Raw genomic sequence first — 16714 nt, 5'->3', positions numbered from 1 at the left:
TTTTTTTAAGATGGTAGTAGGTTATTCAGAATTATGGAAACCAACAGAAGAAACCGCAAACAAGGGAAGTAGGGATGAAGTTGTAGATGTACATGCAGTTTTCCCTATGGAAGTGAAGGTTTTAAAAAGCCTTTACTACCTCAGGAAATGACAAATAAAAATCAGGCACAGAAATAAGAAATCACCAAGTATATAGAACACAATTATATACAAGAGTTGGGTTTCTAGATAAACTGAGAGCAGTTTGTGTTTTATATTCGTCACCTAACGTTAAGACAACTGTTTTCAGAAAGCAACTGGAGGGGTGAGGACATTCAAATGAAGGCAGAAAAAGTAAAAGGGCCACAGACTTTATTTAAAGTGAATGTAACATACAATATGTACAGACAGCACACAGTGCCAATTTTATTTGCAGATATAGTACTTCCAACTCAAGTTTACAAGCTACACCTTTGCCACAGCCTTGGCTAGATCTTGAACGAGTGCAGAATTCAGCAGTGCTAGAGTACTAATTTTAGCATGTTTAGGTGTTGCGTACTTGTTCTTTATTGTCTGGGGGGAAAAAAAAGCAAGGTAATTAATGAAGGAAAACATGTGAACATCCCATGAGCCCAAAGTACAAGCATCCATTTAAAACTCTAGCTTCTTAAAAGACAAGGATGAGTATTTTTTTCTTCCCTTTCCCTACTTCTTGCTCTCCTATCACATTTTACAGTACCCAGACTCACTTACCATGTGCTTTGTAAGCCCCCGATTTACCAGGACTACATTCTTGGCCAGGTGCTGCATAACAGTTAAAAGGGATTCTTCAGTGTATAACAGGTAATGTTGTAGAGTTGGTGTCTAAGACAACAAATATTAGTGTTAATAATGCTCATCAACAATGGTCTTCATATTTTCTGTTAATCAAGGAGGAGGGAAGAGTATGTAATGACTGACAAAATTTAAGGCCCCTTCTTTCCTTCTTAGATAGAATCCTGTGTTTAAACCTATTATATACTCACACATGTACACAAGCTGAGAAAATTGCAGACTTGAACAACTTAAAGCTTAAGATTGTTGAGGCAGACTTTGTTAAGTCAATGCAAGAATTTGAATACACTTTTAACAAATCATTTCATCACTTGAGTTTATCTGTAAAATGGACTAGAGGCTGCTCTGCCTTTCTCAACCAGTTCTCTCTCTTGGAATCTGTCACAGCTGACCCTCCACTGGTTTTCCAGGTTGTAAATCATGGAAGGAACATGGAAGGAACGGCCCACCTTTCTCCCGTGGACTCACTGGTAGGCTTGAACCAGCAGAGGTGTGGTCTTTGGGTTTGCAGCTCCCCTAGAGAGCTTCAAACAAACTCAAAAGCTCAAACTTATTGCTGCTGTCAAGTTGGAAGTAATTCTTAGCTGATGCTCTAGAGGCTGTAAATCACATGGGTGGAGACTGACCATTTTTCCCCATAGAGCAGGTGGTAGATCTGAATTGCCCACCTTTGGTTTGGAGCAGAGTTCCCTATCCATTACATACTGAAACAGAAAGATCTACCTAGAAGACTTTACAAAATTATCATTCGTAAAAATTCCTTCACAGTAATTCTGTATTTAAGATTATTCTGCAAATGAAATAAAATTCTATATTCAGCTAAACACTGTTATTTAGAAAACGTATAGTTTAGGGAAATTTAGGTTTCACAATAACGAAATTAACGCTTACCCATTCACCATTATCAAGAATTTTCAGAGCTAAGCAAAAAGCTCCTGCTGCAATTTCAGAAGGAGGAAAGTGCACCATATCATAGTCCAGCATAGTTAGTTCCATCAGGTACTTGGCCAAAGTATGTTGCTCAACATCAACCTGTAACAAAATCTAAGTCACTATGCTGCTTTCAGAGTCTCAGTGGCACTGATTTGTATTTCTATCTGTATGTCCACATTTCTAAGTCCAAATATTTTTATGAAAACTCATGGAAGGACTTAATTATTAGCATGCAGCCTAACTGGAAATAAAGAACATCTTTATTCCCTTCTCAGAACACACTCATGTATGCAGAACAAACATGGGTGAGTAGCATTACTTCCCCGTGGTACCGTATTTTAAGGTTTTCACAAGGGATGTTTACCTCTCCAATCTTGGATGCTCTGCGAAGGAAGTGCAGAGGCAGAGGACGGCCCAGACTAAAGTTTAGAGCTCTTAGAATCTTCATTTCCATCTGTCTGATCTGGTGTTTTGTGTAAGTATGGTCAGTCACAAATGCAAAGTCATTTATTTCTGGAGGGTACATTTCTTCATATTTGCTTGCAATAAACATGGCAGTGACACCAACAAGCTGTAGCATCTTCTTAGGTACACAATTATTCTAGAAGAAGAATTACAATCAGATGAATAAGATGTATTTGGCGGGGTGGGGGAATAATCCAGACACAGAATACTTCCATAGCAAAACCTCAGTTCATCATAATCAGCCACCACCACAAAGACATTTTTTTCTGCCAACAACCAACATTAAAAGATGTGTTACAACACAATTTTTACCAAGCTGAGATGAAGAAGTGTTTGCTCTGTCAAAGCACAAACATCAAACTATGAACAATGTTCATAACAGTGTTACTGTCATAAGTACATGGAAACAGCCCAAATGTCAAACCATTATTGAATGGATTAAGAAACTATGGTGCATTCCACAATGGAATACTACATAGCACTCAGGAACAATGATTTAGAAAACCACTACCTAACTTGGGAGGGACAGGAGAGCATTAGGCTAAGCGAACTAACTTAGTCCCTTAAAGACAAATACTGTATAAAACCATTATTTGGAAACAGAAAGATAACTAGTAAATGTGTATGAGGATCCAAAGAGGGGGGAGGGCAGGACAGAGAAATGACGATGGGCAGGGGGAAATCACAGCATTGCACACGTTGATGGATGGAGGGTGGGTGGGTAAAGAAAGTGGGAAAGATCCGGTGAGGATCTGGAAACACAGGGCAGTGGACATAGTTCCGTGATGACTGATTTTATAAAATATAACGAATCAGAATGACTATATGAGACACAATGTGTACAAACTTTGTAAGCAAACCAAGTAAGTTATTTTTAAAAAAGAGAAAAGTCATTCTACTCAGTGCTCAACACCACTCACTGTTGTCAAGTAGATTCTGACTCAGTGATTCTGCAGAACAGTAAAAATGTCCCATAAGGTTTCTGAGGCTGTCAACTTTACAGGAGCAGACTGCCTTACTGTTTTCCTTAAGAAACCCTGGTGTGGTTTTGAACCAAACCAGTCCAATGCTTGTTACATCATCAGTTAGAAGTTAGTACTGTTGTGTGTGAAGAGTTGGAACCAACGCACAGCTGACCCTCAAGGAGGTTTTCAGAGGCAGTAAATCACATGAGAGGCGAATGCTCATCCCTCTCCTGCGGAGGAGTGGATTCAAACTGCATGCTTTTGGGATTGCAGTGAAACTTCTTGCCACTAGTAGTTGAAAAGGATTTGATAACCCTGGACCCTAGCTGAGTTAAGCATACCTGCATGAATCGATCAATGATGGACACAGTCATGTACATGGTTTCCTGAAGCAACCGGAATTTCATCTGAACCTGAACCAGCCAGTCAATCAGGATGGCTCTCATGTTGCCAGTGACTTCTTGACCCACGAGGTATTTTGGTCTGATTGCTTGCTCTTCCTACAAAAGAAATGTTGGTTATCTTTAGACGTCAGACTCTGGGAAACGTCTGTCCACAAATGGCAGTTTATCAAAGTACAAACTGAGCAGTTAGAATCTGAAAGATAGTTTTAACTCAGTTATTCATATAATTACTAGGCACAACTCCATCATGAGGAATAAAGCAAACACCAAGGCAGTAAATGTGGCAAGGGAGAAAAGAAACTCAAAGCGAAAAGAATAAAACCCAAGCAAGGAAGTATATTCTTGTAAAGAACAGATGCCCAAAGAGACAGTGACATTAAGAAAAGAGTCCATTAAAAACAAGCAGCAGGGAAACTAGTCCACAAGACTGACTACATGAATCATAGTATTTACTCCAAGACAAAATAACCTAGACAGTGCCTGTTAGCATACTAGATCAAATCAGGGCGATGGACACATACACAGCAGAAATTAGGATCAGAGTCCAGAATTACTTGACCAATTAAGATCAAAGAACTCTCTGATAGTACTGTCTTGAGATCGTCTAAATTTTTTCTTTTTTAATTTTATATTTAATTTTATTATTTTGTGTGTGTGTGTGCCATCAAACTGGATCTGACTGGTACAGGAGGAAGTTGCCCCTTCTTTTCCAGCAGAACATCTGGTGGATTTGAACTGCACATGGATCGTCTAAATTTTTAACCAAATCTATCCAGAGGTCACCTTTTAGCTAAGTAACTAGAGCACATATCATCTGTGAGTACTTGGGCTGCCTTGTCATTTTTTTTAAAATGGGATCAAATGATCATTACTTACTTTAAAGCAAAGAAAATGGAAAGGGGACAGTGAAAAAGAACAACTAGAAGAGAAATGAGAATACTGATATACTACAGTATAACCTTATTTAAAAACCAAAACCCCAAATAAATACAACGTAAGGGAATGGTGGTGGCAAGTTGTTACTGGTAAGTCAAAGTGGTGCCTCTCTGACAGTCTGAATTCACTAGAAGCACTGAGGAGAAAGATGGGCAATTTTCTTCCATGTGACTTAAAGCCTTCAAAAACCCAATGAAGGATCAGTTCTAAGTTGGTCCTGTTTTGACAATACATCTGAATTGTTCTGATACAGTTTATGTAATCAGCATGCAGTATGTTTGTATGTCATTTAGGAGGAAGGGTAAAATGCCACTGAAGTAAGTTTCAGAAGTGATGAAATGGAAGAAAATGAAACATCACTTCTAGCTTTTTACCATACTTCTCTTGAACACAAAGAACAATTCTCTGTCAGTTACACCTATATTAGCCACGTTGGCACAAAATGCCTTCAGTTAGGCATGGTTACAGTTTTCACTACTTCTTATCCTTGTCTACTTTCTGCTGCTGTTATACTCCTTGGGTGCAGAGTTTAGTACTTGCCATCCCCTTAACTCTGATAGATATACATGTACCATTAAATCTAAACTTTCCAGTGGCAAGGTATTACTTTAGAAAGAACAGTGGTATCTACCATTTCCCCCTCCCCAATATTTTTAAACTTTCACTGTTTAAAGGAGTAAGTAAAGAATTCATTGGCTGGCTAGCCAGCTTTTATCTTCGATATTCCATAAAGGAGAAACTGTGTAATCTATTGTTTAGAAATGTTGCCCATGTCCTGCTTGAATGATTCTAAGTCATTAGGATTAAGTATATTTAATTAAGCTGGATGCCATTTAAGAAATAAACAAAACTAGATAGCACTGACCTCAAGTTGCCTCAAGTAAGTATAAATATCTTTCACATATTCACTACAAAGGTTTGGATCAGCTCCATCACCGGCATCCACATCATTCACTGCAAGAATTACATCAGAGAAAGCCTGACACAGGTCTTCTTCTGCAGGGGCACATCCAGAGGTTTCCATTGGGCTTGGAGAAGGAGTATCCACCTTGAAGAAAGAGGAATACACGAGATATTTAAGTTTGTTTTTAATTTTTTTTTTTTGTTTTCACACAATATATTTGTTCTGATTCATTCACTGTTGCACATTTTCCTCCCTTCCTCCTGCACTTTGCCATCACCTCTTGTTCCAGATTGTCATACATATACCCAATCATATATTCCTTTCAGAGTTTCCCCTTCATCTGTTCCAATGTTCATTATCCATCCACTCTATTTCTATTACCCCCTAACCCCCACGTTAGTCCTATTTTATAAAAGTAGTGTTATGCACTATTTGTCCTTGTGTGACAGATATTTCACTCAGTTTAATGTCTTCCAAGCTCACCCAAGCGATGTAATGTTTTACAGGTTTACTCTTTGTTCAGGGTACAAAATATATTTTTGGAATGAAGACAAGACTCAAGAACTCATCTGCTGAATAGATACAGATTTCTTTTAAACTGTTAGATTAAATGAATTACTTTGAAGTTGGCAGAACTTAGCTGCCAAATGGTAAAACACAACAAATCTATATTTTAGCTCTATCTACAAAAGAAACTGAGAAGTCATGATCTATTTAGATATGTCTACATGTCAACTTGACATGACCAACAAGTCAGTCTTTGGTATATATATACTTTTCTTTCAAAATATTCTTTGAACACAAAATGGTTATTTCTCAATATTTTGAAAACAAGCTCTGTCCTGACCAAGGACTAACTGACCTATAATGAGGCATTTTCCTTCACTTTCCAATAATCAAGTATTTATTGACCATGTTCTTCAAGACTATCTCTGTGCTAAGCAAAGGCTTTACAGAGTTGTCAATAAGTTTCAAACTTGGAAAAAGATAAGCAAATAATGAGAATGGTTCTAGGAATAAGGGTTGTTATTGTGTGCTGTTGAATTGGAAATGACCCATTGCTGACCTTCCTTCAGTGGGTTTTTAGAGGCAGTAAATCCTACAGGAGTAAATGCCAACAGGAGGGCATCTTGCTCCCCTGGAGCAACTTGTGATTTGAATCACTTATCTTTTGATTGGCAGTCCAATTCCTTACCACTAGAGCTCCTTAGGAATAAAGTTTAAAAAAAGGATCAGGGGTCAATTTTTAAGCTTTAGTGAAGGATAAAAGTTAACAGCTATATAAAAGATGGTTGGTACTTACAAGACCATTATTGTAAAAAGAGAAGGAAAACTAGAAAAACATGTATAGGGATCCAAGGAATGAAGTGGTGGGAGCAGAGGGGTGAAGATGGGTAGGGGCTAAATCATAGGGTTGCACAATTTGTTGGGTGAAGGAAGGGAGAGGGTAAGGAAATGAGAAAGATCATCAAAGACCTGAAAAGACTGGGTAAGGATGGGCATAGTCCAATGATGATTAATTTTAGAAATCATAATGTACGGGAAGGGTTGTATGAAACATAACTTGAATGAACAACAGTGTGAAACACAATGTATGTGAATTTTATAAGCAAACCAAGATAAAAAAAAAAAAGGTTGGGAAAGGGAACTCTGGTTGCTCAGTGGTAAAGAACTGCACTACCTATACAAAGGTACACAGTTCAAATCTACCAGGTTCTCCCATAGGTCGTTCCCAAATATCAGGAGAGGGTTGGGAAAACATTTTTTTATCAAGGGAGATGGGCACAGCCAAGAATGAGACTTTTACGGAAATCTCTGGTATGCATGCATGCATGCCCATGTTAAAGACTACCAGAAACCCATTTCATGTGATATATACAAAGATCAATTACTGAAGCAATAGCCTCAATTAAAATCCATTTCCCAATTAACTGAATATTAAAAATTAAGAGTCTCAGAATCCAGTTCATGGCACTCTGAGCAAGCACAGCTTTCCTTCAGGCAGGTATTTGTGTTTATAAACCTAATAAAATTTTTTTAGGTCAAGTGTTAATAATCTTCTTACTCACTCTCCCTAAAGTGCTACATTTTATTTCTGAAGCTTTACATTTACTCTAATGTTACATACTAATTAGTTGTTTGCTGTCCAGTCAGAAATGACCCACAGCTGACCCTCCAGCAGGTTTTCAGACGCTGTTAATCACATGGAAGGGGACTTGCCCATCTTTCTTCGTGGAGCACCTGGAGGACTCAAAAGGTGCCTCTGGGATATCAGCACAGTGTCTTACCACTAGGCCATCAGAGACCCTATTAGTTTAAGTAGCCATATTAGCTATTATTGTTAGGTGCAGTGAATCAAAATGATTTGATTCATAGCAACCCTATGAACAACAGATTATTAAAATGTTGTTCATCTTGCACTGTTCTCACAATCTCTTGTCATCCTCAAGCCCACTGTTATAGTCAATATGTCATTCCTTCTCTTCAAGCCACTTAAAATTGAAGCGGGATAGATGCTTCCTTAATTACATCACCAAGTCTGTCATTTCCTTTAGTAAAATGATATAGATCATTCATTTTTCTTCCTTAGAGATCACTTCTCTTTCCTGGTCATCTTACAAGCAGCTACTAATTAATTAATACCATTAACAAAGAGGGTCAGTATAAGAACAAACAAAGGTCATATGAAGGAAGCCCTGGTGGCCTAGTGGTAAGAAGCTGCACTGCAATCCGGAAAGTGCACGGTTCAAATCCATCAGATGCTCTGCTGGAGAAGGAGGGGCAATCACCTCTTGTGCCTGTTGATCCAATTCGGCATGTAGAATAGGCAAAAGTATAGAGATCAAAATTTATCAGTGGTACCAAGGGATGAGGAAGGGAGGGAAAGACTGTCATGTCTTAGAAAATACCAAGTTCCTGTTAAGGGTAAAATGAGTAGTGGTGATAGTAACAAACACGAAAGTAATTAAGGTCATTTAATGGCACATGTAGAAGAATGGTCACAGGGTAGAAGTTTTGTTATTAAAAACAGATTTTTGAATCCTATTTTGTGCCACTTATTAGCTGTGTGGCTCTGGAAAATACACAAGTAACTTCTATAAGCCATTACCTAAAAAAGTTAACTACTTCACAGTGTAGTGGTGGTTTATGTAAGCTAATGCATGTAAACCTGGCACTGCTCTACACACTATATAAATGCTGCCCCACCTATGAGTGAAATGTGAGGAAACAAACAATCCAAGGACTGTAAAGCAGGATTAAGAATGAGCTTACCAAAATAGGCTCAGGAGACAGCTTTTCCTCTTTAACAACCTCAGGTTTCTCCTCTGGCTGTGGCTCAGGTTCAGGCTCAGGCAATGAGGCCTTTTCCAGAGGTTTTGATAATTTTTTTACAATAAATTTTCCAGCAGCTGAAGTTTTTGCTTCCTGTGGATGGAAGAAAGAGACTGAAATGCTTCTCCATGAAACACCACAGGTGGACTCTTTTAAAAGAGAAAGTAGGTCAGGAAGATAGGGTACCTTTTTCAGAGCCATTTTGGGCTGTGGCTGTTCACTGACTTTGTTACCAATGTCTCTAAGCGCGACTCTTGGCCTCAAGCCAGGCTTCAATGGCTTGGCAAGGGCCACAGGTACCCGCTTGGCGCCTGCCATGTTGACCTCTGCTTTATTTTCAGAATTAATTTTCATGTTCTGCAAGAAGCAAGACAACATTAGAATTTAGCCAGGCTGGAGCAAGTCAAAGGTTAATTAATCATGGAGTTGTACAATGTGATGGTGGGGGGAAAGCGGTGAGGGAAACTAATTTTGCAAATAAACTAGTATTTTTTAAAAAAGGTTAATTAAGGTGGGGACAAGGCTGATTCGCGGTGAGGGAAACTAATTTTGCAAATAAACTAGTATTTTTTAAAAAAGGTTAATTAAGGTGGGGACAAGGCTGATTCGCAGGAGGCAAGCTGCCTGAAAGTGGGCTCGGAGGGGAAAGCAGAACCCCCTTGGAGACAAGTCATTTTTCTTATTAAGGATTTCAGTAAAGGCCCAGCAGTTCTAAAATACCACGAAATCACACCTGAAATTAACGAAGACCTCTAAATGCTGGCACTTTTTTCCCAGTATGGAGGTTACAAGGTTAGTACGGGCTAACCCTGGGGTCCTTAGCACATCTCTTTTAAAAAAGCATTCCCATGAGTCCTCTCCCTTCCTGCCAAAATGCATCTTAGGCCTTTTTGAGTTTTGCTCTCGCCTCTCTCATCACATTCCCTTCCTCGCCCAAAACCCCTCATCACGCAAGGAATGCCTCTCCATGTTCACTCGGCGACACCCTTTCCCCCACCTGCCCACAATCCTCAGTCCTAATCTCTACCCGTGGGGGTCCGGTGAAAGAGGGTGAGAGCACGCAGCGAGGAAGGTCACATCTGTTTTCGATTTGCAGCAACTCACCCTGGTGACTCGCAGTGCCATGGCTTCTTCTTTACCAGGCAGCAACTCACAGGGAAGACGTGAATTAGGGAAGCCCCAGAGAAGCCGGGAAACCCAAAACAACAAACAGCCGTTCCTGGACCCCAGCACGCCGCCGGGAGCAGCCGCTCTGCCTCGGATTTAAACCCCGCACGGCTCTCTCCTTATTGGCTTGTTTGTTGCACTCTCTCCCTTCTCATTGGCTACTGCTCGTTCTCCGAGAATGCGTTTCCAAGGCGATCACGCGAGGACGTTCGGGGGAGGGGGCGGAGCCAGAGCGGACTGCCTCCCTGTGGCTTCGCACCAGCACCTCACGTGATGCAGCTTGGTCCTGCGCCCTGTGAGCTTCGGCTTCATCCATTTGGAAAGCTGAGTGACTGCGGTTTAACTTAGCAGGTTTAGGCAAGGAGTGGGATCCGTGGTCCTTGAAAAGTGACAGTGAAGTGTTAGAAGTGTGAAAGGAAACTGTAGCCTTATTCATATATATGCACTGTCATGTAGCAGTTATTCTTCTTGTTAGGTTTCTTTTAGGCGACTATTACCTATAACCACTTCATGAACTGCACCACCATCACATATCTGACATGCTCTAGCCCTCTGTTACAGTCACTGTGTCACTCCATCTCCTTGAGGAACCTTCTGTCTTCCAAGGACTAGCACTCCTGAGAAGCCAAAAGTAAGTAAAATGAGGTTTCGCCATCCTTGCAGCTAAGAAGCACTCAGGTTACTATCCCTTCAAGGAAATGTTTATTCTTTTGGCAGTGCGTGGGATAGTCAATACTCTCGGTCAACACTACAGTTCAAAGATATTTTTCTTTGGTATTCCTCCTTTATTGTCCAACTTGCAGGTGCATGTTGTTGTTGTGTACCTTCTAGGCGGAACCCAGCCATAGCTGACACTTTAGCGGGTTTTCAGAGGCAATAAAATACAAGGGCTGTTTGACAGTATCATGATAGATGATGAAGAGATTGAAATTGTTAACAGCTTTAGTTTGCTTGGCTCTACAGTCAACACTTTTGGCACCAGCAGCCAGGAATCAAAAAGACGTATTGCGATGGGAAAGTCTGCTGTTAGGGACTCTCCAGAATACTGAAGAGCAATGGTGCCACTCTGGAGACTAAGGTACACCTGACACAGGCCATGGTCTTTGCAATCACTTGCTATGCATCAGAGAGCTGGACAATGACTAGGGAGGATAGAAGGCAGCGCACTGATATCTTTGAGTTGAACTTTGGTACTGGATGAGAGTATTGAATATACCATGGCCTGCTAAGAGAACAAACAAGTTCATCCTGGAGAGGGTTAAACCAGGCTGCTCCTTGGAGGCAAGGATTCTGAAACTTCGTTTGACCTACTTGGGACATGTTGCAAGGAGGGACCAGTCCTTGGAGAGGGAAATCATGCTTGGGAGGGTGGAGGGACATAGCAGGAGAGGAAGACCCTCAATGAGATGGTTTGATTCAGTGACTAGGGTAGGTGTGTCGGAGAAAGTGAGATTGGCACAGATAGAGCAGGGTTTAGGGCTGTTGTACATGGGATCGCTATGAGTCACAGGTGACTCAATGGCACATAAAAACAACAACAAAACACAAGGGAGCAGACTGCCTATCTTTCTTGGCAAAGCAGCTGGTTGATATGAACAGTGTGCTTTTGAATTGGCAGTGCAATTCCTTACCACTAAGCTGCCAGCACTCCCTTCTAGGTGCATAGGAAGCAACCGAAAAACTATCCTTTAACTCTTTGTATGAAGATGACTAGGAAACCGAAGAAGGAAGCCCTGCTTTCCCTCCCAAAACTGAAGCCAAAGCAAAAGCATGAAAAGCCAAGAAGGTAGTCTTGAAGGACTTCCACAACCACAAAAGAAAAGGAAAACCTAAACAACTAAGAGATATCATCTCACCCCAGTAAGAATAGCAAACAACAAGTGCTGGCAAGGTTGCAGAGAAACTGGAACCCTTATTCACTGTTGGTGGGAGTGTAAAATGGTGCAACCACTATGGAAGACTGTATGGCACTTCCTCAAAAAGTTGCCAATAGAAATACCATTTGACCCAGCAATTCCACTACTGGGAATATATCCTAAAGAAACCATAACCGCTACCCAAGCAGATATATACACACCCATGTTTATTGCTGTTTTGGTCACAATAGCAAAGAATTGGAAATAACCCAAGTGCCCATCAACAAACGAATGGATAGGGAACATCTGGTGTATTCACACAATGGAATACTATGCTGCATTGAAAAATAAGGAACTCATGAAATATTATACAAAATGGGTGAACTGTAGGACATTATGCTGAGTGAAGTATCTCAGTCACAAAAGGACAAGTATTGCGTAGTGAAACTTGTAAAATGGGACTGACATCGGAGAGGGGATAAATAATGTATACTGCATTGAACTAGATGAGTTCTCTAACTGTTTAAAAGGGATATATGATTAGGTATTATTGTCATGACAGGAGTCCAGAATGAAGTCTACACAGTGGAATGGACTTGGGGGGAGGGACTGTATAACAATGAAATAATTTTTCTTTTACTTTTCTAAGAGAAGAGCAAACTGGGGGCGGGAGGTGGTCAGGGAGAAAAGTGAAACAATGAATGAATGGAAATCTTAAGTCTCTGTAAACTTTCAGTCATTCAGCCAGACAGCTGCCTTCCAGATTTCCCCAGCATAATACGTGGGAGTTGTGTTGTGTTGTGGTGGTCTCTGGAGAAAGGCGACTCTGCCTCCAGGAGCCAGGGAAGCCACGCTTGGCCTTGGGTTGAAGGCAGCAGCGGCTTCAAGCCCAAAAGGGCCCGAGGGCCTGCAACCCTCAGGCCAGTTTTTCATTGTTTTTGTTCAGACATTCCTCTAGGTCCTATAGCCCTGGTGTACAAGTTGCCATCCCAAGGTCACTTGTGGTTGCTGTGAGGCTGAACACTGTGACACGGATGTGTCTAAATGCGTTAATGGTTGGCTATCCAATGCAGACTGAGAGTGGGGTGGAGCTCCCCCATTAAACAAGCGTGGAAGGAGGAGTGGCATCCACTTCCATAATAGCTTGCCTCTGGAAACCCTATGAACCTGGAGAGAGGATGAAAGGCACCCAAGCGTCGAGGACTCTCCTTCTTAGGGTCGCTATGAGTCGCCTGTGACTCGACTGCACTTAACAACAACAATCTGGTGAGCACGTCCAGGGCTGCATCTGTCATTTGAAACATGTCAGTTGGTGTCCCATCAACTCCTGAAGCCTTATTTTTTTGTCAGTACCTTCATTGCAGCTTGCACTTCTTCCTTCCTTAACATTGGATCTTGATCACATGGTATTTCCTGAAATATTTCAGTGTTTCCAGTTCTTTTTGGTACAATGGTTCTGTGCGCTCCCTTCATCTTTTGTTGCTTCTTGGTTCATTCAAGGTTTTTTCCATAGTATCTTTTAAGTATTGCAACTCTAGTCTTGGATTTGTTTTTCAGTTCTTTCACTTTGAGAAATGCTGATGGAGTTCTTCCCTTTTTTATTCTCCAACATTTTTTATTGAGTTTTGATGAAAGTTTATAGAGAACTTGGATTTCCGTTCATTCATTGTTGCACGTTTTCCTCACTGCCCACATCTTTCCCCCGCCCCTGCAAGTTAGTTTTTCTTTTTGAAAAGAAAAAAAAAAAATCTTTCATTGTTATACCATCCTCCCCCAGTACACTTTACTATGCAGCTCTTATTCTGGACTCTTGTTATGCAAATAATACCTAATCATATATCCCTTTTAAACAGTTCTCTCCCTCATTTGTTTCAAAGCAGTGTACATTATTTATCCCCTCTTTTCTTAGTTTCCCCCGACCGCCATGTCAGTGCTGTTTTATAACAGTGGCACTATGCAGTATTTGTCCTTTTGTGACTGAGATAATTACACTCAGCATAATGTCCTCCAGGCTCACCTATTTTATATAGTATTTCATGAGTTTCTTGTTTTTCAGTGCAGCACAGTATTCCATTGTGTGAATATACCACAGTTTCTCTATCCATTCATTTGTTGATGGGCACTTGGGTTGGTCCCAACTCATTGTCAATGTGAATAAAGCAGCAATAAACATGGCTGTGCATAGTCTATGAATATTTTGTTATAATTATTTGGTTTGTCTTCTGAAGCTGTCCTTGAAGTCTTCTGTTCAGCTCTTTTACTTTAACATCTATTCCCTTTATTTTGGCTTCTTGATGATTTAGTGCAAAAAGAATCAAACTATTATCTCTTAAGAATAATGCCGACAGCGAGGCGGCCGAGTGGCAGACGCAATGATGCAGATCTTTGTGAAGACCCTGACTGGCAAGACCATCACTCTTGAGGTCGAGCCCAGTGACACCATCGAGAATGTCAAAGCCAAAATCCAAGACAAGGAGGGCATCCCTCCTGACCAGCAGCGTCTGATATTTGCAGGCAAACAACTAGAGGATGGCCGTACACTCTCAGACTACAACATCCAGAAAGAGTCCACCCTGCATCTGGTGCTGCGTCTCTGTGGTGGCATTATTGAGCCTTCCTTGCGCCAGCTCGCCCAGAAATACAACTGCGACAAGATGATCTGCCGCAAGTGTTATGCTCGCCTGCATCCCCATGCTGTCAATTGCCACAAGAAGAAGTGTGGGCATACCAACAACCTGCGCCCCAAGAAGAAGGTCAAATAAGAGCCCCCTCTTCCCCGGCTCCCTTGCCTCTTGCAGGTGGCCTTCTTCTGAGCCCCATGACCCTGGGCCCTCAATAAAGTCTCTTTCATTGAACTGAAAAAAAAAAAAAGAATAATGCCAGTTTTTTTTGTTTTTGTTTTTGTTTTTTTTTACATCTCAGTAAGGCAAATTGTTTGCCAAAGTTAATTACCTTGATTTTACTTGGAGATAATTTCAAACTTAGAAATTTCTCAAACATAAGAATAAGAATTAACACTAATTTTATCGTTTACCCATATTCAACTATTTTTAACATTTACTCCATTAGCTTTAGAATTTTCTCAATCTTTCTTTCTCTGAAAAAATATTGTTGTTGCTATGTGCTGTCAAGTTACTTGTAACTCATAGTGACGCTATGTACAACATCCCTAAACTCTGCTCTATCCTGTACTAAATTTATTGTCTCTGACACACCTACCTCCATTACCCCAGTCACTAAATCAATCCATCTCATCAAGGATCTTCCTCTCTTGTGCTGTACCTCCACCCTCCCCAGTATAATGATCCTCTCCAAGGACTGGTCTCTCCTTGCAAGATGCCCAAAGTCTGTCAGATGGAGCTTCAGAAGCCTCGCTTCCAAAGAGCACCCGCTCTAAGACAAACCTCTTTGTTCTTCTAACAGTCCATGGTATATTCAATAATCTTCTTTAGCACCACAGCTCAAAGGCATCAATTCCCCTATCATTCCTAGTCATTGTTCACTTTTCTATGCACAGCAAGTAATTGCAAAGCCTTGGCCTGGACAAGGTGCACTTTAGTTTCCAGACTGACTTCATTGCTCTTCATATGTATAGGCTAAGGATAGGACAGGTTTCAGAGCTAATGTGCATAGCGTCTCTATGAGTCACAGGTAATTCCATGGCACATAACATATGTATAATGAGAGAGAGAACTCAGAAGATGTGAAAGTCTGCTTCACAGAAAATTTACACCCTTGGAAATTTTATGAGACATGTCTACTTTGTTTTATAAGATTGGTAAGAGAATTGACTAACATTGGGATATAGTTTCAGAGAGAGCGAGCGATATCCTATCCCACTCCATTTTCATGATCTCAGACATGCTCAAGCCCATTGTTAAATTGCTATGTCTATCTTACTGAGGATTTTCCTCTCTTTTCCAGCATGATGTTTTCCCAAGAACTGGCCTTTCCTGATAACAAGCCCAAAGCACGTGAAATAAAGATTCATTACCTTTGCCCCTAAGGAGCACCTTGGTTGAATTTCCTCCACTAATGTGCATCTATCCCAAATAGTGGTATTTTCCTTTGCTTCATATGCATGTCAAAGATGGACAATGAATAAGGAAGACTGAATTGATGCCTTTGAAATGTGGTGCTGGTGAAGAGTAAAATAAACAATGAACTGCCAAAAGAACAAGTGTGCCTTGGAGGAAGTGCAACCAGGGTCCTTCTTAGGACAAGGATGGTGAAATTTTGTCTTACATACTTTGGACATGTTATATAATACACTAGTCCTTGGATAAATGATGTCATGTTTGGAAAAGCAGAGAGTGAGCATAGAAGAGGGAGAAATGAAACAAGATGGGTTGAAACTGTGACTGCAACCATCAGCTTGAGCATGGCAGCGATTATAAATCAATCGACTGTAAGGTGAAGCAAGGTTTGATCTGCTATTTATAAATTCAAGGAGTCAACTCGGTGGTCTTTAACAATAACAATAAATATGTAAGATTTACATCTTTGGAAGATTGATGGAGAGTCACCAAGAATTGGAAGTGACACCATGGACTGCTAGGTGAACTATCAGGTTCATCCTGGAGAAGGTGAAACCAGTCTGCTTCTTGGAGGCTTCATCTGACATACTTTGGGCATGTTTCAAGGAGGACCAGTCCTTGGAGAGGAACAGCATTCTTGAGAGGGTGGAGGGACAGAGCAGGAGAGGAAGACCCTCTATGAGATGGAATGATTCAGTGACTGGGGTTAAGGGGGTAGGTGTGTTGGAGATGATGAGGTTGGCTCAGGATAAAGTAAAGTTCAGAGCTACTGTACATAGGGTTGCTATGAGTTGCAAGCGATTCGACGGTACTTAACAACAACAGATGACAGCTGAAATAGATGAAGAAAAAATTGAAATTGTCAACAATTTGATTTTACTTGGACCCACAATCAACACTA

The 16714-nt window shown here is 40.8% G+C and overlaps 1 protein-coding gene and 1 pseudogene across 1 annotated transcript; one reads left to right on the top strand and one right to left on the bottom strand.

The window, feature by feature from the left end:
• Window positions 1-444: 444 nt before the first annotated feature.
• Window positions 445-9878, bottom strand: CCNB1 (cyclin B1). The gene is made up of 9 exons (XM_006900026.1): window positions 9858-9878; window positions 8940-9110; window positions 8694-8846; window positions 5382-5564; window positions 3518-3676; window positions 2111-2347; window positions 1705-1845; window positions 733-843; window positions 445-552 (listed from the first exon to the last, which is right to left on the bottom strand). The coding sequence occupies exons 1-9, from the start codon at window positions 9876-9878 to the stop codon at window positions 445-447; spliced, it is 1284 nt and encodes a 427-aa protein (XP_006900088.1).
• Window positions 9879-14130: 4252 nt separating this feature from the next.
• Window positions 14131-14538, top strand: LOC102873203 (annotated as a pseudogene).
• Window positions 14539-16714: the final 2176 nt, after the last annotated feature.

The sequence above is a fragment of the Elephantulus edwardii genome, unplaced genomic scaffold, assembly GCF_000299155.1.
Source record: "Elephantulus edwardii isolate Elephantulus edwardi_28Jun2011 unplaced genomic scaffold, EleEdw1.0 scaffold00271, whole genome shotgun sequence".
NCBI lineage: Eukaryota > Metazoa > Chordata > Mammalia > Macroscelidea > Macroscelididae > Elephantulus > Elephantulus edwardii.
This window is presented reverse-complemented; position numbering and strand designations above follow the sequence as displayed.

Coding starts and splice junctions, on each gene's coding strand:
- CCNB1 (XM_006900026.1), bottom strand. CDS start 9,878: ATGGCACTGCGAGTCACCAGG. Junction 8,847..8,939: donor CCAAAATGGCTCTGAAAAAG/GTACCCTATCTT, acceptor TTCCATCCACAG/GAAGCAAAAACTTCAGCTGC. Junction 3,677..5,381: donor CTTACTTGAGGCAACTTGAG/GTCAGTGCTATC, acceptor TTTCTTTTGTAG/GAAGAGCAAGCAATCAGACC.